This window comes from Plectropomus leopardus, chromosome 19, assembly GCF_008729295.1.
Source record: "Plectropomus leopardus isolate mb chromosome 19, YSFRI_Pleo_2.0, whole genome shotgun sequence".
Lineage (NCBI taxonomy): Eukaryota > Metazoa > Chordata > Actinopteri > Perciformes > Serranidae > Plectropomus > Plectropomus leopardus.
This window is the reverse complement of record NC_056481.1, coordinates 7,940,990-7,964,437: the sequence shown is the minus strand read 5'-3', so window position 1 is coordinate 7,964,437 and position 23,448 is coordinate 7,940,990. Positions and strand designations below refer to the sequence as shown.

Here is a 23,448-nt window from a genome sequence, read left to right as displayed (position 1 = left end):
TTGACTATTCATTTATATATTTTAGTCTGTTTTATTGTTTTACTAGACTGTATATTATTTTGTTTTGTTGTTTTTAACATTTCCATCTATTATTATTTCTATTGTTATTATTTTTCTTTTATCGTATGAAGCACTTTGAGTTAGAGTTTTGCTTGTATGAAAAGTGCCATACAAATAAAGTCTGATTGAGTATGATTTTCAAAATGCTTCACGCAGTCATCACATCATTGACTGTACTGTGAGTAACTTTAACCCTTTGAAACCTGAACAGATTGGCACTCCTCCTTCAAAAATGCTACCAGTTTTTATGTATTATGTAATGAGCGAGAGTTTTTTCAGTTGACGCACACACGTATGAAGTGTTTTGGTTGCATTTTGGATTTGAGATGAACTTTAAACAGGAAAGTGTGACAAAGAGTTTTAAAGGTGAACTCGGCATTGAGAAATAATTATGGCCATTTGTTTTTACTGTAATATGACGTCAAAAAACATACATGGGCTCCTGGATAACAATGATTGCTTAAATTTTTACTATTATTTAAACTCACCAGGAACAGACCTTTAGCGACAGAGATCTTGTCTGCAGGAGAGAGGTAGAGGAAGAAATAATGACCAGTGTTTACCCATAAAAAGCAAACTTTATTAACAGTTTTCTGCTCCAAGTATTTTTTTTATACATATATTCTTCCAACATGACATTTGGGGGCGAAGCCAGTAAACTCTTTTCTTTATTTTGATACTTCAGGCCTCCTCTTTCATACAACCACACTCACTGAGTCAAAACGAAATCAGGGACAGGAAATTAAAGAAAACGGACACACATGCACACAGCACCACTGGCAAAAAAAAGATCTGTAATAAAAAATATGTAAACTGTCCTGGCTGTTAGTCAGACGCATTAACTCCCGTGGCTTTTTATTGTGTGTGATAAAAATGTCTATAATTATTCCTCCATTAGCGCCCAGGCTTCTTCAGCTTTCATGTAGTATTGGTTAGCCAGTCGACCTTTCATGGCCTCCATAGCTGCTTCTGCTGCTTCATTAAACAGATCGCCTGCAGGGAGGGATATCAGGAGAGGTTAGGACGGAGGAAGAGACAATTATCTGCAAAAATGTATAGCTTTTAATGATATACATACATTCAGCAGATTACTACATTTAGGTAACTCGGGTGATATTCTACATTTTTCTCAGTTGTTGTCCAAAAACCATTAAAAAAAATCGGACTCAATACCTCATCCACTAACCTGCTGCCCCAAATACTCACTAAAGCATCAAATATGGATTAATCCGCAGCTATATACCGCACTATATACTCATGTTTATATACTTAAAAAACTACATTTTTGTAATCAGCATTTAAACATTTACATCTTTAACAGGAATGTATGCACTTGCAGCTGAGCGATGCAACTGCTGAATTTGGTCTTAATGTGATTTGTTGCAGAATAAAAAGCCTGATTTTTTAGACAATTTTGCCCATTCTCAGTATACTGTCTTAATGGAGTAATTCACTGATTTTCAGCAGTTCTGATGGATTATAATGGTGAGTGTTAAAGTACTTCCACTGTGCCAATAAATTACTAAATGCATTTTCCAGCATAATGGAGGTATGGAGGATGAAAAATGACTGACATATTATTAAATAAATGAATTAATGTATAAATAAATAAATATAGAACTTTAAAAAATACATAAATAAAAGACTGAATAAATGCAGAAATAAATACAGAATTAAATAAATGAATAAATACATGCGTAAATTAATAAATACATAAATTGAATTGATAATTAAAATAGGAAATAACATAAATAAATAAATATCTTAATTTTTTTTCCCACCAACATTTATGTATTTCTGTATTTATTTATCCTTTTTTTAAAAATAATTTTGTATTTATTTATTCATTTATTTGTTTTATGAATTATTTCTTTATTTCAGCATTAATATGTATAGATATTTGAATCATTATTTGTCTTTCATAATAAGGAGGCTATAATATGACACTGCAAAAGTATTTCGCAGTTTTGCTGTTTGGTAAAATACTGAATACATGGGTCAACAGCGGAGGAGCTGCAGGAGTAGTTTGAGAAATTTCTATGGATGCTGTGTTACTTTTTTCTTTGTTAACACTTTAATAATCCATTAAAACTGCTGTGACTCCATAAAAGAGCAAGTCACAAACTTATTCTAAGCCTACACGGGGCAGATTTCCTTAAATCATGCACAGTGAGGTCTGTTTTGGCAGCGTGGAGTCGGACCTGCTCTCTGGGGGTCTGCGGTGAGGTTGAAGCCTCCCTCTTGGTACATCTCTGCCTCTCTGGCCAGCAGCAGGTAGCGAGGATCGTCCTGAATCCCGTCGTACTCTCCCCCCTCGTCATAGTCCGTCATGTTTAACACACTGTCATACCAGTGAATGGCTTCATTCCAGTCCGGCTTTCTGCAAAATTTAAAAAAAAAACAAACAATAATGCAAAAACACCTCAGTGTCAAAAAGATTTTCTTTATTTTACTGAAGGTGTCTACAAATCCCTGTAGGGGGCAGTATTATCGCATCTTACGGACCAAAGTTATGTTTATCCAACTGACCACAGACTTACTCAATTAACCCTTCAAAAACTAAGCAAATTGGCTTGCTTTCTGTCAAAAAACAGAGGGAGAAGAGACGAGCAACTTATCAAAAGATGGCCCAAAAATTTGCAAAAAATCAGACAAAAAGTTACAAGAAAATGATCTGTAAACAAGCCGAAGAACGTTTGCAAGAAATGAGTTTGTAGTTATAAGAAAAGTAAAAAAGAAACATAAACAATAAATGTAGTTTTCTGGGCATTTTTATCTGTTTTTGGATAATATCAAATATTCACCCCATAGCTAATTTACTGTTTTTTGGGGGTTTTTTTGACTAATTTCTTCTTGCTGGACACTTCTTGCCAAGTTGCTCATTATGGTGTTTTTCCTGCATGTTTTTTTTTATTTTTTTAAATCCAATATATTCTCTCAGGTTTCAGAGGGTTAAATGCATTTGAAAGGCGTCTGAATGCAGCACAAGAAAACTGATGTTAAGACATTGTTAAAGTAATCTTCACTGACCTGTCAGCAGACAGGTTGGTCCCGGTATCAAAGGCTCGGGCCACTGTGATCATAGAAGATCTGTCACCGGACTCGGCTGCCAGCAGCAGATACTTAAAACCTTTCATCCTGTTTCCTGCGTTGTCCTGCCAACGACACAGACATATTAGAACCGGGGCTGAACACACCGCACCGAACCAAACGGCTAAATAAGCGGCGTGGTACCTCCAGCTCGACGTCTGGCAGGATGTGATGAGGCAGCTGCAGGTAGCACTGTCCCAGCGCTACGATGGCCTCCAGCTCTCCGCACTGCGCAGCTCTCTCCAGGTGCAACATGGCCGAGTCCTGATCCCACTGCTCGTCCTTCTCACAGAAGCGACCCGCTTCATGGTAGCGCACCATCGCCAGGTGGACCTGGATCAGGAGGACAGAGAGCGATAACATATTCAACAAATAAATAACCTAAGCTTGAAAAACAGCTTTCTGCAACAACAGGTGGATTCAAAATTAAATTTCTTTCTTTTTCTTTTCGACTTTTACAACCACAGCTTCAAAAATACATAATATTTTTCCAATAATTGCAATTATAATGCAGATATAGTACAACTTCCCGGAGAATTGTATTTCTTTTCTTTTCTCTACTTTCATTTCTTTTTTCCTCACTGTTTTTGTTAATAGAAAAAAATAAATATATAGTACTTCCAAATACACACATGCTCACTTACTTTCACGTATACATATGTACACTTAGGTGTACATACTCATGTGTATCTGTCCATCAGACGCTCTATAAGTAAACTTTACTACATACACTGGAACTGAGGGAGTGTACGTTGCTACAGATCAAAAATGTACTCCAGATATTCTTTTGAATCCTCAAAGAGAAGGTCAGCTTTTCTACTTTAAATATTTGCGTAATTATTCCACACAAGTCTTCCAATGTGGGTGGTTCGGGTTTAGCCACGTTCTAGTAGTTCGATTTTTTTTAAAAATTTGCTGCTAAAAGGGCCCAGCAACATGACCCAGATAGAGAGTCTCCAAGTTAAGACGAATTTGAGTCCAAAACACTGTGCTCCAGGTTTTGTGAATGCCTTTCCAGTACAAGTTCAGTTGGGACAATCCAAAAATATGTGGAAATGGTTTGTTTTTGTCTCCAGCATGTCAGACTCGTGCTCGTGATTTTTTCTTGGTGTGGGGTCTTAACCACTAAATACTGCAAATATCTAGCCAAGCCCCTCTAAAGTCATAATATTGAGATGGAAAAACAGGGAAATATCGATTTTTACCGATTTTTTGTTTATTTGTTTTATTTCCTTTTATTTTGGTTTAATTACTTTTATCACATCTGTTGTTGTTTTTGGTCTTTTTCTTTGTATTCTCTTGCACTGACATTGTGCAAATACATTGTGTTTTTAATTTGATCCTAACTCCACTCTAGTTTCTTCTCACTTGTGTTCAATAGGACTGTTTGACTTTCCGTTGTATTGCTGTCTAATAAAAGTAATCATTATTATTATTATTGATTTTTAACCCTTCAATCCAGCCACATATATCATATTTATAAATGTTAAATCAACCAATCTGACATTTTACCTTCCCGAGGATCGACTGGCCAATCTTTTTCTGCAGCAGAGCGTTGAGTCGCTCCACCTCAGTGGCCACACAGGAGGGTCTGTGGACGTGAGCGCGAGACGAATGATAAAAGCTCCACTTCTCCTCTGTCAGCTGAGGGGAAAAAAGACAGTCGAGATACACATGAAGGAGAAAGAATGATGGAGGGAGCGTGCTACCACCTGCTCTCCGCCACACTTATCAGAAAACAGATCATACGATGAAGCGAGCTGACAAATCACACGGTCAGGGGTGTACCCATCCAGAAAAATCTGCTTTCATTTCAGCTGATAAATAATTGGCTTTTAGCTCAGAGCTGGAGGAGCACACCCTGGATGCAAAATCATGTAAAGCGTGAGAACAGCGGCACACACACAAAAATGATTAGCATGAGTTGCTGAACCAGAGGTAGATGGTGTTTCAGTTCCAATTGTCGTCTTTGTATTTTGCGTTTTCAGACTGTTTTCAGTAAATGAGAGTGGAAGCGGAAACAGTGGCAGTTTGTGCCCTCAGATCTTAACCTGAGAATCATGCTTTAAAGAGCTTTTAAACATTACGTGAGCGGGGAAACACCTGGCTATACAAGTGTCCATGCAAATAATCACCCATTTGCTGTCATCAACGGATGAATTTAAGTTTGCAGAGACTCTTGGAGAAGCTACCATCTTCCTCTAATGAGGGAAAATAAAGAGCAGGAGAGGTTAAGTTGGAGGAAATGTGAGAAAAGGCTTTCGTTAATTTCAAGAGATGAGAAAAAAAAGGGAAAAGACAAGGACATGTGAAATTAGAGGACTGATGACGGTGACTGTTACACACTGTTGTCTCTATGTTTGTTTACCCGTCTGACACTGTCCTCATCCGACTCAGAATAATGTCTTTGGAAGCGATGATGGGCCTACGTGATGATACAACATGCATTTATTAAACCTACAGTCAGAGAGTAACAGACAGACTGAATGTGGAGAAGCTGCTGCTGAGAGGACTAAAGGACAGAGGAGAGTGAACTACATATGGTACCAAGTGAAGTCTAACATGACAGGATTTAATAATTGTGAAAAAAAAATGTTTCTTTACGATTGTATAACAGCTTACAAATGTGTCTAAAAATATACTTAAAAAGCCTTAAAAATGTATTTCTACTTGTCAATCTCATTTGGATACTAAAAATTCTTAATTAAGAGACGCTATAACATATCTAACTATCTTAATGTATTTTATATGGAGGACAAAAAGTGTCAATAAATAATAACATTTCTAAATAAATACAGAAATAAGTAAATAATGACCAAAATTTAAAAAAAAAACAAAAAAAACCATAAATGAATAAATAAAAGAATGGATGAATAAATAAATAAATAATGACCTAAATAAATAAATGTATAAATAAATGAATAACGGTTTCTGAAATAAATAGAGATAAATAACATATACATAAATAAATTAATAAATGGATGCATAAAAGTATACAAAATAAATGATAATAATAAAACAGTGCATGAATTAAAAAAAATCTTGAAATATTTGTCGATATTTATTTATTCTTTTATGTATTTATTTAAGTATTTATTCCTGATTTTATTTTTTCATATATTTTCATATGTATTTATTTTTTCATTCTTTTCTTAACCCTTTTTAAAAAAATGTCTGTTCTCTATAACTTCTTTGATTTAAGACATACACAAATAAATTTCTGGTTTCTTGTTTTCTAAATTAAATCAAAACAAAAGTCATATGGAAATCTTTACCCCGTCTACGTGGTCATTTGGGTCTCCTTCACTCCTCCTCTCGCTGGGGTAGCCGCTGTCCCCACCGCTGTCAGGTTCCTACATACAGAAATGGATAAAACATATTTTAAAAAATCAGTGTTGTGAGTCGCAGCAACTCTGGGGTCCTGGACTCTCAAAGTTCAATCATGTTTCCTCCAGCTGAGGAGCATCTCAGAAAGTGTTTTTCACGCTCAAATCAGCAACGTGGACAACAACTACAACAGTTTGGTAATGGAAGAATATTTGACAAAATGTGACATGGTGTCATTTTTTAGTTTTTTTACTCACCCTTTGTTCACCTGTGTTGTTGTTGTTATTGAGTCTTTCATGTTCGTACATTCCAGTAAAAGATGAGCCTGTAAAAAGAAGAAATATTACAAATTATGCTTCACTGTATTCAAATATACTGTTATAAATGTGCAGTATAAAATAGCGGTGTTCATGCGTGTACCTATGGGTGATTTTCCTACTGATCCGGGAGCAGCTAACGGGGAGCAGGGGAGTATGAGAGGGGAGCAGGGGATGGAGTCCACGTCGCTCATGCTCTCGTCTGCAGATGAGGTCTCAGACAGGCGGGAAAGCAGCGGCGGTGCCCGGCTCCCTGACATGGTGCGAACACGAGGAGAGCCGCAGGGCTCCTCGCAGCCCCTCAGCACTGTCTGGGCTGACTTCTGAAATAAAGCAAAATCTTTCTTGAGGAAACATTAACAGAAAAAGCAAAACACACTGAAGAAAAAGATAAGGCATCCCTCTTGTGTTTGTCCTGCAGCGGAGTCAGAGAGTGAGTTTGTGCAGTTCCTGGGAATTATTGTGCTGCAATTCTATCAGTAAGATTTATCTCAAATTAAAATCATAATGCAGCACACCTTTTATCCTTTTTTTTCTTTCTTTATACTGTTTTAGGCTGCATATTCAGTCATTTCCTGATCAAAAACAAAGAACAGGATATAAGATCCAAAATCCCTGGAAGATGAAAACTGCTGAAGTATTATACAATAAATAAATAAAGAAATGAAAGACATAAAATAGATGAATACAGAAATTAACACATATTAAAGGAATGATTAAACAAATAAATACAGGAATAAATGTAGAAAGAAAAAAATATAATACAGGAATGAATAAACAATTAAATAAATATGGTAATATATGAAGAAAAGAAAGAGATATGGGATAAATAAATCAAAAAATAAATAAAAAATAATCAATAAATGCTTACACAAATATCTTGATAGATACATAAATGAATAGGATATGAAAGAATAAATACCTAAAAATGTTTAAATGTTTACATTTATTTATTTATTGATGTATTTATTTCAGTATTTGTTTATTTCTGTGATTACATCAGCATTTATATATTTTTGTATTTATTTCAGCATTTAATTATTCTTTGATTTAATTATTTCCAATGTATTTATCTATTTTTCTGTATTTTGTTATATATCTATTATCTATTTATTTTCATAGTTATTTATTTTTGCTTGTGTTTATTTATACAGTTAGTTATTTATTGATCATCCGTCATTTTTTTGTCCCCCATACAGCAGTCACATTCATGCCTTAATATGGCATCTGTGAACAGCATGAAATTCAATTAATCTTAGGGGATTCACAGGGACATTTTTTCTTTTTTAATTTATTTTTATCCTTATTTTATGAACTTTTTTTACCCCGGCCTACAGCTGATTTCTGGTTCTGGCTTACACTTTAGTTATTATCATTAAAATGTTAAAGTTACAAGCAGTTTGTTGGTGCAGTCCAGCTGGGCCTTCTCTGCAGGGGAAAGGTCAAAAGGCGTCAGGCCCATGCTCTTGCAGATCTTGTTGCACAGGTGCGAGTGGAAGAACAGCGCCATGCCTCGCACACCTGGAACACAGCCACGATCACGAAGGAGCCCTCTTGATTAATTTCTCAACATGAATCTAGCAACAGTTTGTCAATATCAAAAGCCACTATACCTAGATTTCCGTCTCCGAAGTCGGTCCCCTTCTCTGTGTGGATCTGAGGGTCTGTGTAGAGATCTCCCACACCCTGGATGTCCACCACGATCAGCTGGTGGCCCGATCGCTCAAAAGTGAAGTGACTGAAAGCCTGATGGATACAAAAGAAATTAAATACATTGATTGACTGTTAGCTCTAACATGCATTAACACAAAAAGGTGACACCGCTTCACCTGTGGAGTGAGTCGGATGTTATCGTCCCTCACGAAGCCAGAGTTGGAGTTATATTTGATGTATTTGCCCTCGATGTAATGCTCCAGGTGGAAGAGAGGTTTATCTGGTCGCTCTATCATCTCTATCACACACATCTGCATGATGTCCACCTGAGGATCAGAGCGAGTAATTACAGGACTTTGTAGAATAATCGATTCAGATTTAATGTTCTGTTGTTTCTGAAGTTTGTTAAATCTGAACTAATCGTTTTAGAAACCAAAGTCACACAATAACACAAAGTAACAGACTGATCGAGGCAGCTGTTAACCGGCATCTCCTGTGTTCAGCGAAGTAAAATTACTGTTTTTGATAATGGAGTCTTTGAAAAGAGCATAAATAAGTGTCATTTTTAGTTAGGATCACCACTGTAAAAGGCTGTGTGTTCAGGAAGTATCAGGTTTCCCACACATTCATTTATTTGTGTTAGTCTGCCAATATCAAAACATCTGCTGCCACAAAGTAATTTTGTATATTTGACTGTATTTTTGTAACTGGGCTGTTCATTAGGAATGCTATTGCAGTATATATATATATATACACACACCATTTGGTTATGCTCTGCAGCTCTCGGAGCATAGAGCATACTCTGGGCACAGACGGAGCAGCAGAGCAGCAGGCTAAACTGCTGTTTGTGTTGGGTTTAAAAGTTTACATTCACTGCCTCTGTAAGTGGCAGCTCCTCTCATCCATTGATCTGATCGGCTCTGAACGAATCGACAGATCAATTATCCACCCTGCCAATCCTCAAAAACTGCTGCTGAGGAAGAAAAGTGCTTATGAAGAATTGTGCTGCATTCTCAAAACTGCAAAAATGTCCACATTTATAGAGGGGACACAGAGCAATAAAACAGGACACAAACAAACAGACTGACTCAGATTATTCTGTATGAGTTGTTTAAATAGAGTTTTGCTATTGTCAAACGCAGACCTGTATGATTTCAATTCATCATGAATTTTCAAAAGTCACATGAGGGGAATAAGTGATACACAAATGGTCATTTAGAGAGTGAAAGAACTCCTTTAAATCTTGAGACCCTCACGTCCTATTCAGTTTGTGCAGAAGTAATCTAACTTGAGGGAAAATGAAAAACAAGTGCCAAAATGACCGATTAAAAATATTATTAAACACAGACATATTGTTGGATAATTATGAGGTTTAATAAAAAAATCTGCAAATAAATCGATAATTAAAACAATCATTATTTGCAGCACTAAATCTGAGATGTAAATACTTCCTGTCATCAAAATAACAGGGATTAGAGGATTGTGCAGCAGCTCTTGCGGGATTAGCGCAGACTGTCCGTCACATTAGCACATTAGTGGACTGTGAGTGTCTCTCCTGTACCTGTTTGGGAGGTCGGTGGCGGTTGTACTCCTCTCCCCAGAGTTTGGCTTCCATCTGCAGCCTGACGTCCTCAAAGTAAACATTTCTGTCCACCGTCTCCATGTAACGCTTGGACACATAATTACTAGCTGACTTCCAGTTGCTGCTGTGTGAGAAATTTGACAACTTCTTCCTGGAGGGATAAAACATATTACAGTCATTGGCTCATTCAAGTATTCACAGTAAAACCACAGCTAGAAAACTGGAACTTATGATTAACAACAATCCGCATTTCAGATGTACAGATTGTCTTTTTTTAACTCATAGGAGTCGGGGGATTTGTTTTATGATCTGGGTTTTGTCAGAGAGGATTTTTTTCTGTGGGATTCTGCAAAGAGCTGAAGTGGGGGTTTGATGGATGCCTCTGTTACATTTCCCACATAACTGAGGATTACACATTAACAATTAGACTATTATCCCTTTTCTCTTTCATTCTGCAATGTAATGCAGAAACAGAAACACAGCGGAGCCGTGAGAACACTAGAAGCTTGAATTATTTTTTACCAAAACCAGTAAACATCCAGGGAAACAGTAAAATTAAAGCCGCGGTCAGTGATGGTTGTAACACATTTGGTGCCCGAGGCAAAACTTCCCCAAATGCCCCCTTTCACCCACACCCACAAAAAAGACACATTATATGATGCAGCTCTACAGTCAAAGAAATGTGCATTACTACCAAAACCCAAAATGCAAATAAACAACCTCGCTAACAATACAAAATAAGATAAGAACATTAATTTGCTTTCAGTAACATGTTGCACATCTGTTATAATAATCAAATGAATCAACACATAAAAAATGTATAACAACATTTAAAATAACAATAAAAAGTAAAAATTCACTTTCTAATTGAACCTGGGATGCACCTATTTTTAAATTCTGGGCTGATACTGATACCTACTGATATCTTGTTATTGATGTTTTTTTTTTGTTATTTATTCTTCTTTTATGTGAGGAAACACAGAAATTTAGGCTGTAAAAAAATAACTAAGCTGTTTTAAAGTGATTAGGCAATTCATTACACTACCTTTAAATGAGCGCAAATTCAGTGATCCACATTATGAAACAACCTTTAAAATTAATTTTTAAAAGACCTTTTCACTATTCATATCATAATTCTCTCTCTAATGTCCGTTTTATATCGCTTTGAGAGCATCAACCACTTTCTCCTTCAGACTGCTGTATTTATTCAGGTTCTCACCAAAAGCTACTTTTCACAAGATTACAGAACCGGTTCAGTGTGAATATTTTCCGTATCGTCTTTGGCTCTAAAACAGAATTTGTCAGCAGCTATCCTCCCGAGTCGGACCAAGACATGTGAGGAATGTGGACCTGCACCACTTATAGTCTACAAGGGACGCACTCCTCTTTGTTTACACTGAGACCATGAGGGCCTCGGTTACTAGAGCACGAGGGCAATAACCGCTGGATGAGGACTTACGAATATAGAGAAATATTTTTAACTTACGTTCTGAAGCACTCCCTCATGGCCCCTTTCCCAAATGGCTGTGGGAAATAAATAAGACGAGACATAAGGAACTTTTTTACATTTAGAAATTGGCAAAACAGAGCTTTCCTAGAGAGCAGGATTACCTGGGTGCCCATCTTGATGTGGACTTTGTCTTGAGCCCATTCTCCTGTGATGGCATTGTACCTGCAAAGAGGGAAATGAATTAAGTCAAAATAATATAAATGATAATTTTGATCAAATCAATGTGATCACATAGAAAGTTTAGTTTGGTTTTAAGCATCGTTGCATCGTGGCTCTCTAAGGATGAAAATGTAGGTCAGAGATCTGGACCCAAACAACCACAGTTTTGGTCCAAACAGAAATATTTCAACAGCCATAAAATGGATTGCCTTGAAATTTGTGATCATATCTATGTTTCCAACATTCACCTTATACCATTTTTCCTCCAAAAGTAGTTCGTACATACATTTTTTTAAACACAAGAAACTCGCTAAAAATAGGCTACAGACGCCTTTCCCATTGCCAGCGGACTTAAAGCATATACACAGCTCTGCAGCGGAAAGATATGCCTTCTTCACTGTTAATGTCACAGTTGGGCTGGAAAACAGCAGAAAGCAGCATGGAGGGCTGTGAAAATATTACAGTGGTTACCTCTTTATTAATTTCCCATATTTATTAACTGCAGTGCAGACTTTTGAAGGATGTTTGTGTGCTGCTTGCATGGCAACGGTTGCTATCATGTGGCACCGCATGATTGCATAACGCTGCAGAAGGGGCAAAAATTAGCGTATTCACTCTAAGGTCGTATTTCTGTCACTGCTGATTGGAGCAAATCGCATCCGGAGCTGAAAAAATCCATTTAGTGTGTATAAATTGTTTTTTTGTGTTAAGCCTAATCCTGCCCTACTGTGCTATGATCAGCCCATAATAGTCATACCAACATGTTAAGGTGCTCTGGTGCTGCTAGCATGTCCCTTAATTGTGTCAGTAGCATTTCAATGTTGACACTTATAGCATTGTAATCCTTTTTGGTTTTTGGACTATTAGTCTAACAAATCAAATAACCTGAAGGTGCTAGCTTGCCAAACCAGAAAATCATGATGGGAATTTTCAATTGTTAGCTGACTTTTTACAGCCTTAATTGAAGACAAAAAAAATCAAGAATGATACATATTGTGTACTTTGGTTTGCACCCATTTGTACCTCACTGCACCTTTCTAATTTTGCTTTTGTTCTATTTTGCACCTTACTGTTAACTATTTTTGTTATAGTTTGCACCTTACAGTTAGCTTGTTCTTATATTTTGAACGTTATTGTTATTTAGTTTTATATTAAATTCATATTTGCCATATACCTATGGTATTTTATATCTGTTATACATTTGTTTTCATCTGCAATGTTACTTTAGTCCTTGTTTATTGCACACTTTGTACCTGTGATCTTTTATCCTTGCAACTGCTGCACAGCAATTTCCCTCGCAATAAATAACATTTTTATCTCATCTTACCTCATCCTAAAATTGGCAATCAAAATAATCTTTAGTTGCAGCCCAATATACATTAATATTTTTCAAACTGCAGCTCTGTAAAACAGAGTCTCTTTTCAAGCTGAGAGAGTGGGGGGCCGTCCATCTGTCGGCCCTTTTTTACGCCTCAGCACAGGCCTCGTGACCCGTCTCTGAGGAGAAAATGGCGCTTGTTTCTGTTTTCCACCTGTTACATTACAAATCACTCGAACTGGATGGTCGACAACTCTATGCTGGCTGAGTGCTTGAACTCTTTAATCTCTTCTGATTTGACTTCAGTGACTGAAAGAGCGCAGAATCGCTCCGGTCTCGATCACATTAGCCAAGTTACTCTTTGCCCTCTGTGAGAGAGTTCGTCTGTCAACACCTCATTATCAATTCTTATCATGGAGGCACATAAAGTATGTCACTTCCTTTCTATGGAAAACAACAATGAGAGAAGCATTAAAAAGAGAAGTTGTGTGTGTTTTCATGTGTGTCTCCTCTTTGCAAAGCAAAGCCATTTTGTCCGCACCCATTTATTTTTGGATTAAAGGAATTTATGTTATCAGGGAAGAGCTCACACAGTAAATATGGTGATACGAGTGTATGAGTGCACGCTGTATGTCTAGGTCAGTGTGCCTGTTTGGCTTGGCGGGGCATGTTTTTCTAAGTTAATGAATACTGCATGAACTGAGGGTGCAGCTGCAACTGTTCACAGATGAAACCTGAAGCACATGAGAGCTAGAACCTCAGGATTAAAGGGTAACTTTGGTATTTTTCAAAATGTACTCTATGTTCACATGTTTATGCATCTAAGTGACAAATGAAAACAACAGTTTTTGAAACTGGTCCAGTATTGAGCGAGTGCTCTGTAGACAGCACCTGCAAAACAGGCTGCAGTGTAAACACTCGGGGCATTTGGAAACGTCAGTGTACGTCCACTAAAACTGTTTTTGCCACCGGCAGGCTCAGATTTTTTTATTTTAACACTGACAACATTATGGAAAGACTATGAAATAGACCTTTTGTTAAAGAGCAACATCCTCTTTTCTTAGGCCAGATAAAGCCAAAGAAAGCCCGGAAATCACTATTGCCAAACCCACCAGACTTCATTTAAATAAACAGCAATTTTATCATTGTAAAATACACTTTATTCAAAGTCGACAGAGACAAAATAAAAGTCAAAAAATGTAATTCTTGGGTCTAAGTGAAAGTTTGTGCCAAATTTTTGGGAACCCCCTCAGGGTGTTTTTAAGATATCGCGTTCACAAGAATGAGAAAGACAAGCTCACAGTGACCTTAACTTTTGACCTTTGACCTCCAAAACAGTTAATCATTTGTTCCAAGAAGACGTTTGTGCCAAATTTGAATTCTCTCAAGACATTCTTGAGATACTATATTCACAAGAATGGTATGAACTGATGGACAGACAACCAAATAATGGCTATTGCAGGTGCAGAGGTGTAATAAAAAGAATCTTATTCTTTAACAAAAAGGTCTATCTCTGTAGGGATCCTTTCCAAAATGTTTACGACACTTAGAATAACAATCTAAGCCTGTCAGTGGCAAAAAAAACCCACTTTTAGTAGACATAAATTGACGGTGCCAAACGCCCCAAGCAGTCACATTGTAGCTTGTTTTGCCATTGCCACCTCGATCAACACTGGACCATTGTCAAAAATCGTTGGTCCCATTTGTCACTTAAACACAAAAACATGGGAAAATAGGGTCCAGGTTAAAAAGTAACAAAAGTTTCCCTTTAAGCTTTCCTTTGAAACTCAAACAAGATCAGCACTCTATTCCCCATCCAAAATCTTTACTGCCAATAAAGTGTCTCTGCCTGGGAACAGAGTGTACTGCCATTCCATCTAGTTCATGCTACAGGGGGGCTTCAGAGGGAAGAAGGAGTGAGGTTTCATGTGGGTAAAATTAGCACACGAAAAGAGAACACGAGGGCGAATCCCAGCTCCTGACAATCCCTCCTCCGTCTGGAGCCAAGTCCAGTCCTGTACAGTTTGTTATGTAACAGGCCAAACACACACACACACAAACACACAAAGGCAAAGGAATTAATTTTCCTCCTGCTTTTCAGACCACACCCATTTAGTTGTATACTGCTGCCTTAACTGCCCTCGTCTGAGATCGCTTCAGGATGTGTGTGTGTGTGTTTCTGTAGTTGGCCGTCGTGTTGGTTTTAATATCTGGTTGCACCCTCAAGTGTCCCACCTATAGTACAAGATAGTGATGCCCAGGTTGACCCACAGTCAACAGGTCCCATTGATTCGCAGGTTGGGCGGTTCAGGTGAACTTGTTATAAAATACTGCAGGATTCTGAATAAGTTGTTATAATTTATTTTGTTATAATTAGGGTAATGCCTTCTCTTCTCTTTCTCACATAACAAGCAGCTTTCTCATGAGCACTGCAACACTCGGGTTTCCTGATTCGGCTTTCGACCAGGAAAATTTGTTAAGGTCCAACATATTTCTATCTCTACAGTCATTAGGTCCTGTTGAAATATTTCCCTCTGCAAATATGTGTTCTTACAAAAAGAAAGTCTCTGTGTCCACACTGAATCCCTTAAAAATGCACCTCTGTAACGCTATGTAAACAAACCACTGTACCGATCAGTTGTGCGCTCATGTAAACAAGCAACACAGGTTATCAGCTGTGCGCTTGAGATCAAAGGCTTAAGATGTAACCACTTACAAGAGGGGTGGGTACTTTCTGTCTTTGTCATTTGTACTTTGTAAAACAGAAAACACATGTTTTATATTGTGGTATTTACTTGAAATCAAAACATCAAAACAGCAAGTTGGTCATTACCAGAAACTTTCTGCTCTGGTTTGCAGGTTTGCGTGTCAGGTTCGGGTCATTGATTAATGCACGTGTACTGGTCGGGCGGGTCAGGTTGGCTCTCATAGCAGGCCCGGTTGAGTCGGTTTTAAAAAACCCTGACCCGTGCATCACTAATACAAGATAAAAAAAGAACTGGGTGGGTATCACTGTACCCAGTAAATCGGCAGCAATGTTTGTCAACAGTTAAGATTAGCACCACTGACCGAGATATGAGCAATCGGTGAAACCTGCTGCCACATCAGTGACAGTTACAGACTGCTGCAGGCTGATATCAATGTCCTATCAATATTTCATATTAACAGGGGGTCAGATGACAATGTGTTATGTAAAAGTAGTCACTTGTAGTGACAAAACTCGAGAGTTACAACACGACTCTGCAGTCTCTCTGCAGAGTCTGGAGCATTTAGCATTTCAGCACAGTGTTTTAATATCTTTGAGCTAATTGTTCTGTTTTTCCCACAACTAAACTTTATCTTTATGGTAAACTCTGGTCCATTGGCCTGGCTGACTTACACTTAAAGGTCCAGTGTGTTGGATTTAGGGGGTTTATACAACAGAAATGGAATATAATAAGTATGTTTACTTTGGTGTATAATTACCTAAATATAAGAATCCTTGTAATTTAATTACCATAGAGTGAGCCATTTATATCTACACAAGGTGCAGGTTGTTGTCTCTCGTGTTTCTATATTAGCTCAGAATGGACAAACCAAAAACTGACTCTGGAAAAGGCCATTTGTGTTTTCATGTTGACCACCATATTTAGCAGCCCCTCCGCAACGAGAGCATTGGAAAAACACAGATTTTGGTTTTGATCACTTGGTCTGTTTGTTTTGGAGAAGAAGGGACCTCTGCAGATAATTCGGCTCCCTGTAAAAACCTCCTGAACAATGAACACTGAAGGAATTCTAACCGGGAGAAGTTTCAGCAGAACCTTTAACGAAATATATATACAGCCACACAGATTTATTCATACCTGTAACGTATGCAGGGTTCAGTCTCAATTTCTTCCAGATGAAACTGTGCCCACGGGTCAGGCAAGGCCTTGGCCTTTTCAATGGCCTTTTTCCATGCATGCTGTCATAATGAACAAACACAATTTATTAGTTTACTTGGCAGAATTTGTTTTTATGCAAAAAGAATTCCATAGAAGTTTGTTTAAAGCACAAGAGAAAGAAAGGGAGCTGTTCAGGGTAACAAACCTGAATTTTAATTTGTAAAATAAAGGCAATTTCAAGTCTTTTTGTGGTCTTTCTGCACAAGGCTCTCTCCCTCCAAGTACCTACACTTAATTTATTACACACATCACGTCCATGAATTTTCCAAAACTTTTTATGATTTTTGCAAATTCCATGACTTTTCTAGGCTTGGAAAATGTGATTGTGAAACTTTTACAGGTTTTCCATGACCGTGGGAACCCTCCTGTATTAACTGAGGGTCAACCAAGGTCTCCTATTCCATGATATCATGATTTCCACAATATAATACTGTTACTGTTACTGTTACTACTCCCTTCAAATGAATGTGACCATGTGATGTTTGATGTCCATCTGCAGTTGTGCCATTTTCAAAAAATAGCTTTCTTGGTAGGACCCATGAATCAAGTGTCACTGATAGTCCAAACCTGCAGTAGTAACCCAAACCCTGACAGCACTTGTGCAGGACTGCACAGCAGCACGTCTCCCTCGTCCACCACTCATCACGGTTCTGCAGGCGTTTTGGACATGTTTATATTTAGACTAGAGTGAAGGATTTACATGAAGAGGAATATGAACATTTGTGCTTTTAAATGACTGAGTGTTATGTCTGTTTGTGAGCAGGCGACACAACTTACATCAGACCTCATTCACCTTCACTAGTGTCCAACTCGGTCACAAGACTTAAGGATCAAATGGTGCAGCCGGGTATGGTGGTGAAAAGTACCGCCATGCTCAAAATAATTTTAATAGGGTCCAGTTAAATCATTTTTAACTACATTTTTTTGCGGTATTTGTTTCATTTTCTAAAACAATTTTTGAGCAGCAGCTCCTATGATAAAAATTGGCTTCCTTAAAACAAACAGACAAAAGAATTTGCATAATTTTTCAAGAAAAATTTGAGATGTTATGATACATTTTTTCTCCCTATTTCCAATACCTGAACTTATAAATAAAATGTATTTAAAAAATAAAAATTAAAAAAACAGGGTACTGTTGTCATCAATGGAGCAGTGATGTGAAATTGAAATTTAACCGTTCATTGTGCTGGGTCTAAAAGTTTGCATTCACTCACTCTGAACTCTGCTTCTCCTCTTATGCTTCGATCTGATCACCCCTTACCAATTGATCAATTATGCAAGGCGCGACTAAAATTACTGTTGAAGGATAAAAATAACTCAACGCAAAAACATCTGAATGTAGAGAGGAGGCACGGAATTATAAAAAGAAAGGGACACGCACGGGATTTAAAAAAAAAAAACAACAACAATAAGTTTGCTGGCATCATCCCCCCAAACAACAAAACAAAACCTTTCAATACGGATAAACGGATAAAAGATCACATTGTTGAACTGATTAATTTTATAAAATCTGAAAGGGATACAATCGCATTTTAGGCAGTACAGACATTTCTGATACTTACTGTATATCGGTATCAGAACCTCTCTAAGAAAAATACGACATTATTTCAATGTAGTTTTGTAAACAACAATAAAACATTCCTGGTGTTTGTTAGCGTTAATTGATTAAATTAAGTTTGGAATGCAGAGAGAAATGAAGAAGGATGCAATGATTAGAATACACATAACATCAGTCATAAAAAGAGAAAATAGGAGAAGGATGAAAATTTGTTACTACAAAATTAAAAAAGTGAACGACAAGGAAAGTAAATTACAGAGTGAGTTGGGAAAAGGGAGGCGTAGATGGTCACTGGTGAGGAGGAAGAGAAGGAAGGTATAATTTAATCTGTAACATACCCGTGCGCTCTCAGACAAAACCTTGTACGACCGAGGTTCTGCCTCCGTTTCTGTTTCGCTCTATTTGGAAAGGTAAAGAAAACGGACGGCTTTTCATCAGCAAACAAAGTAGAAATAACTGATATTTGCATAGCATCAAATATTACGTAGCAACACTACACAAACACTAAAAAAGACATCCTGGCAGCTGGCTGGTGCACAGTGGCTCTGATTACACTGAACTGAGACCTTCTGCAGAGAGACGTGTTTACATGCAGCGTAATCACATGAGGTGAAAACCACTCTTTGGTACTTCCTGTTCTTTAGAGAGAGTAAAGTGAAGAGGTGGCTGACCGGCGTTCTGCTTCAATAAACACATACTAGTACGTGTGCAGGCATGCATCCGTCCTTAAAAGGCAAAGAGCTGTTCTCACAGACCAGTGATACTTAACTTGCTTCGCTTGGGGGCCACTTCTGCAAAAACGACAGAAGGCCAAGGGCCAGTCACAGCAGCCCTAAACGTGCTTCTAGGGTTAGGGACATTTCTAGGATTTTAGCACTCTTCTAGGATGTTAGGACACTTTTAAGATTTAGGACATTTCTGGGATTTTAACATCTTTCTGGGATTTAAGTTATTTCAAAGACTTTAGGACATTGCTAGGATTTTAGGACTTTTTTTTATTTTAGGACATTTCTAGAATTTTAAGATGTTTTAAGGATTTAAGCACATTTCTAGGATTTTAGGACGTTTCTGGGATTTTAGAATGTTTCTAGGATTTTAAGACGTTTCAGTGATGTTTAGGACGTTGCTAGGATTTTAGGATATTTCTTAGATTTTAGAAAGTTTCAAAGATTTTAGGACGTTGGATTGTAAGACATTAGAGACTTAGCTAGGACCTCTGTCAGGGGGTGCGGGGATCCTCCAATGACACTTTTTTCTGATAAACAAGCTCTATTTTGATGCTGTTTAGGTGCTCTGGCACTTAATGTATACTAAAGGTACAAAAACAATTCCCAGTGTGAATCATTTTATTTTTATTGTTAATTAGAAAAATGTTGTGGGGGGCACCCAGCTCCATATCGGGGGTCAGATTTTGCGTGTAACCACTAAGTTGAGTATCACTGGAACTGTAAAGTTTATGATGACACATGAGCACAACACTAAATACACACAGATTTGATCTGATTCGCTGATGCTTTTCCCGCTATTGTCCAGAGCTCACCTTGTACATAAAGTTGTTCTTAGGAAGAGAGTTTGCCTGCCGGGTGTAAACCAGATTCTTCATGTAGTAACAGATTTCTCTGGCCGAGTCGTCCAGGATGGGGCAGATGAAGTTGTCTTCGTCATCATCATCACTTGCGTTGGCGTCACTGAGGGAAGAGGTCCGCTGTTTGGGGGCACTTCGTTGGACAGGAGGTCTTTTGGCGCTGCCGTCCTCCTCCATGCTGAACATCAGGTCGTCCTCCATGATGTCTGCTGTGGATAAGAGAGAAGTCGGGAGTAGTAGTAGTAGTAGTTCAGATTCTTATGAAGTGGGTTTGTTTGGAGTACTGCTGGTCTACCGCTGCCTCAAACACTTATTTTGTTTGTGTTATGGTGTGACTTTGGCATTTGAAAGGGTTAACTAAGATTCACAAAAGTCAACATAACACAAACAAGTGTAGCTGTAGACGAGTAGCTCCTGTGCTCAGCAACATTAAATCACTGTTTTTATCAATGGAGTCTGGCTTTGAAGAAAGCGATATAGCAGCTTCATTTTCCCATCAGAGATCACAGTCTGACATTAAGGTAAAGCGATTAAAATAGTCTAAATATAGCATATACTCAAACTGATGTTGGTTTTTGTTAGTGGGACTTTTTTAATGTGGCTAAAACATGTTGTTGTTGACCCCCATTTGCCGCAGTACATTGCTTAGCTTCCCTGTTGGCCTTCAGTCTGCTTCTCAAAACTGAGGGAGTTCCAGGTCAAATCTACTATAGGTTAAGGATGCACAATAATATTGGATCTTCATCCATATCGGCCAATATTAAAATGAAATATCAGAATCAGCCAACACCCTGATTTCTGCCGATATGACGAATCGATATTTTTATTTATTTATCTTTTAATGTCAAAGTAAACATGTAAAAACATCATCCCTCGAATATTTTTCTAAATTGTATTTTATGTTTCCATCTGCTGGAGGGCCATCAAGATACATTAATGGATAAGTGCCTCATACAATCTTGCTTCAAAAAATCCAAACTGTCCCTTTAATCTGTGGCAGCCATGTAGATAAACATATTCATAACAACAACCATGCTGGCTGCAGAACTGTGCATCAAATGCCATGTGTGAGAAATGTATCTGTTATCTTATATGTGGCTGCAAAATGATATCTCCATCACATGCATACAGTCAATCAAATATATTTGTTTTCACCATTTATTGTCTAATAATGCAAACACGTATACTTACGTTAATAGTGAGCATCAGCATCCAAGAGCAATTCACATCTATGTTACTGGTGCAAGCCGACTGTTATCAAAGGAAATAGTGTTTGCAGGCTGTAATAACAGCAGGCTGGTGGAGAGGAATGCACAACCCAGCAAGATAAAGTTCCTGCACTGCTGCTGGAACAATGTGCTCCCACAGAAATCATGCAGCTGGCAGCAAACATGAATATTGTGCATTTTGTTAACAGCATGCTGCAATACAACTTCCCAAAAATGAAAAAAACAACAACAACTTTGAATTGTTTTTTTAGCAACCTATGCAGTTATTAAATAAACATCCTACCTTTATAATCGGAGCCACGAAAACACCTTTAATTCCTCAAACTTGACTGACTGTGGCACAGTGTGGTAAACCAGGTCTTCTTTGGTCTCAAAGTTACAGTTAAAAGTTAAAAAAGACAGAGGTGTGGCAGCAGAATCCTCCTCCCGGACCAGACTGGCTCGGTCCCGGTTCTCCGATGTGTCCTGAAGGTCCGGGGACGTGCCTGGCAGCGGACAGCACTCCTCGTTACCGTCCTCCACGACAGCGCGAGCCTTCCGCACGTACAACACTGGCCCGTGGCAGCCACGCCCCTGAGTCCTGCTGCCTTCACTGTTATCGGAAATATAAAATACTTATAAAAGAAAGATATGCGAGAGGAGTCAGACCATATTTATTATTATTATTATTATTATTAGTAGTAGTAGTAGTAGTAGTAGTATAATAACATGTTATAATTTCCCAAATTCTTATTATTAACAGCATATACTAATAGGATACTAAAAAGATAAGATAAGATAAGACAAGATGGGACGCTTGCTCTACCAAGTGAGCCATCAGGCGCCCCATGTACAGTGTCCGCAGCGGTCGTGGGTTCGATTCCAGCCTCGGTCCTAGGCTGCATGTCATCTCCTCTTTCTCCCCCTTAAATCCTATCGCTGTACTATCATCAATAAAGGCAAAAAGCCACAAACAACAACAACAACAAAAAAAATCCCAAAAAAAGAAGATAAGACAAGAATCTATCTATCTCACACTGGGCAAGTCACAGGTTATGACAACTCGAGAATCAGAAGCAAGAAAAACAAGCCAAAAAAGTAATGTAAGTACTTACTTCAAGAGGATAATATCAGTACAATATACAAATTAGATAAAATAAAAAATATTTTTAAAAAACCTATATACACTAAATACACATTTTACTTATACAAATGTTGTATTTTATGATTGATAGCTGCACAGGATAACTGAAATACATTATTATTACTATCATACTTATTATATATTATACTTTATATACAGTCTATGAGTCGGACGAGGTATATTATTTGGTGGATGAAGTATCTAAAAGTCAAATATTTTACAAGAAAATCATCTATTAGTTAAAGTCACCTATTATTATTATTTTATTATTATTATTATCATTATTAAAGTATCTGATATATATTTTAGTATCTGATATATATATATATATATATATATATATATATATATATATATATTTTTTTTTTTTTTTTTTTGTCATACTCCTGAATCTTGATCTGTTGTAATGTGTGAATTTTCCCAGTGTGGCATCAGTAAAGTCTTATTTTGTGTTCTCTTTTATATCTTATCTACTCTTAAATGCTGTTAATAAAATGTTAATGCTGGTAATAATAATAACATTTTATTTGGGTAGCATGCAACGTCCCAACGTGTTTAAAAAAATAAATAAATTACATTCAGCAAGTGCTTCACATGAAAAGACATAAAGACATAAAAATAAATATAACATAAGATCAGAATAGAATATATAGGCCTAGTATACATCTTTGCATGGATAAAACCCACTTGATAGTACTAGTAAAAGTAAAAAAAAAATAGGACAAAATAGAATGCAAAGAATCCATTAGATGGTAAATTAAACCCATAGAGATAATATAAATAGAAATAGAAAATATAGTGTGTAAAATGCATAAAATTAAGGAAAATATGCACACTAAAAACATGTACTAATAGCAAGACTTCCAAAAAATAATGTCTGAGACTAACAGTTAACACTGACAGTTTTTTTTTTGTATTAAACAGTAATGTGTTGCATTTTCAAAGCAGAAACGCGCGAACCTGGTAGTTACAACAACAACAAGAGCATTTAAAGGCAGCACCGGATACACACAC

General features: G+C 37.3%; 1 protein-coding gene across 6 annotated transcripts; it reads right to left on the bottom strand.

Annotated features, from left to right (window-relative positions):
- Positions 1 to 618: 618 nt before the first annotated feature.
- On the bottom strand, positions 619 to 21,854 carry eef2k (eukaryotic elongation factor 2 kinase). Of its 6 annotated transcripts, none has more exons than XM_042507304.1 (19): positions 21,595 to 21,854; positions 20,038 to 20,291; positions 18,836 to 18,895; positions 16,859 to 16,959; positions 11,641 to 11,701; positions 11,516 to 11,553; positions 10,009 to 10,180; positions 8,624 to 8,773; positions 8,408 to 8,540; positions 8,188 to 8,315; positions 6,898 to 7,117; positions 6,735 to 6,802; positions 6,426 to 6,503; positions 5,519 to 5,575; positions 4,663 to 4,794; positions 3,295 to 3,483; positions 3,091 to 3,215; positions 2,262 to 2,440; positions 619 to 1,053 (listed from the first exon to the last, which is right to left on the bottom strand). In XM_042507304.1, the coding sequence occupies exons 2-19, from the start codon at positions 20,281 to 20,283 to the stop codon at positions 944 to 946; spliced, it is 2,247 nt and encodes a 748-aa protein (XP_042363238.1). In that variant the 5' UTR covers positions 20,284 to 20,291; positions 21,595 to 21,854; the 3' UTR covers positions 619 to 943. The 6 variants fall into 6 exon arrangements, with proteins under 6 accessions (XP_042363238.1, XP_042363235.1, XP_042363236.1 ...); XM_042507301.1 differs by lacking the exon at positions 5,519 to 5,575 and adding an exon at positions 5,286 to 5,351; XM_042507302.1 differs by lacking the exon at positions 5,519 to 5,575 and adding an exon at positions 5,286 to 5,351 and having other exon boundaries at positions 20,038 to 20,288.
- Between the last annotated feature and the right edge of the window lie 1,594 nt (positions 21,855 to 23,448).

What these genes read in the sequence shown, in the direction of transcription:
- eef2k (XM_042507301.1), bottom strand. Translation starts at nt 20,283, where the DNA reads ATGGAGGACGACCTGATGTTCAGCATGGAGGAGGACGGCAGCGCCAAA. An exon ending in CAAATGACCACGTAGACGGG is followed by an intron (nt 5,352 to 6,425) that starts GTAAAGATTTCC and finishes TTCCCTCATTAG; the next exon opens with AGGAAGATGGTAGCTTCTCC. An exon ending in CGCAGACCCCCAGAGAGCAG is followed by an intron (nt 1,054 to 2,261) that starts GTCCGACTCCAC and finishes CCCTCCCTGCAG; the next exon opens with GCGATCTGTTTAATGAAGCA.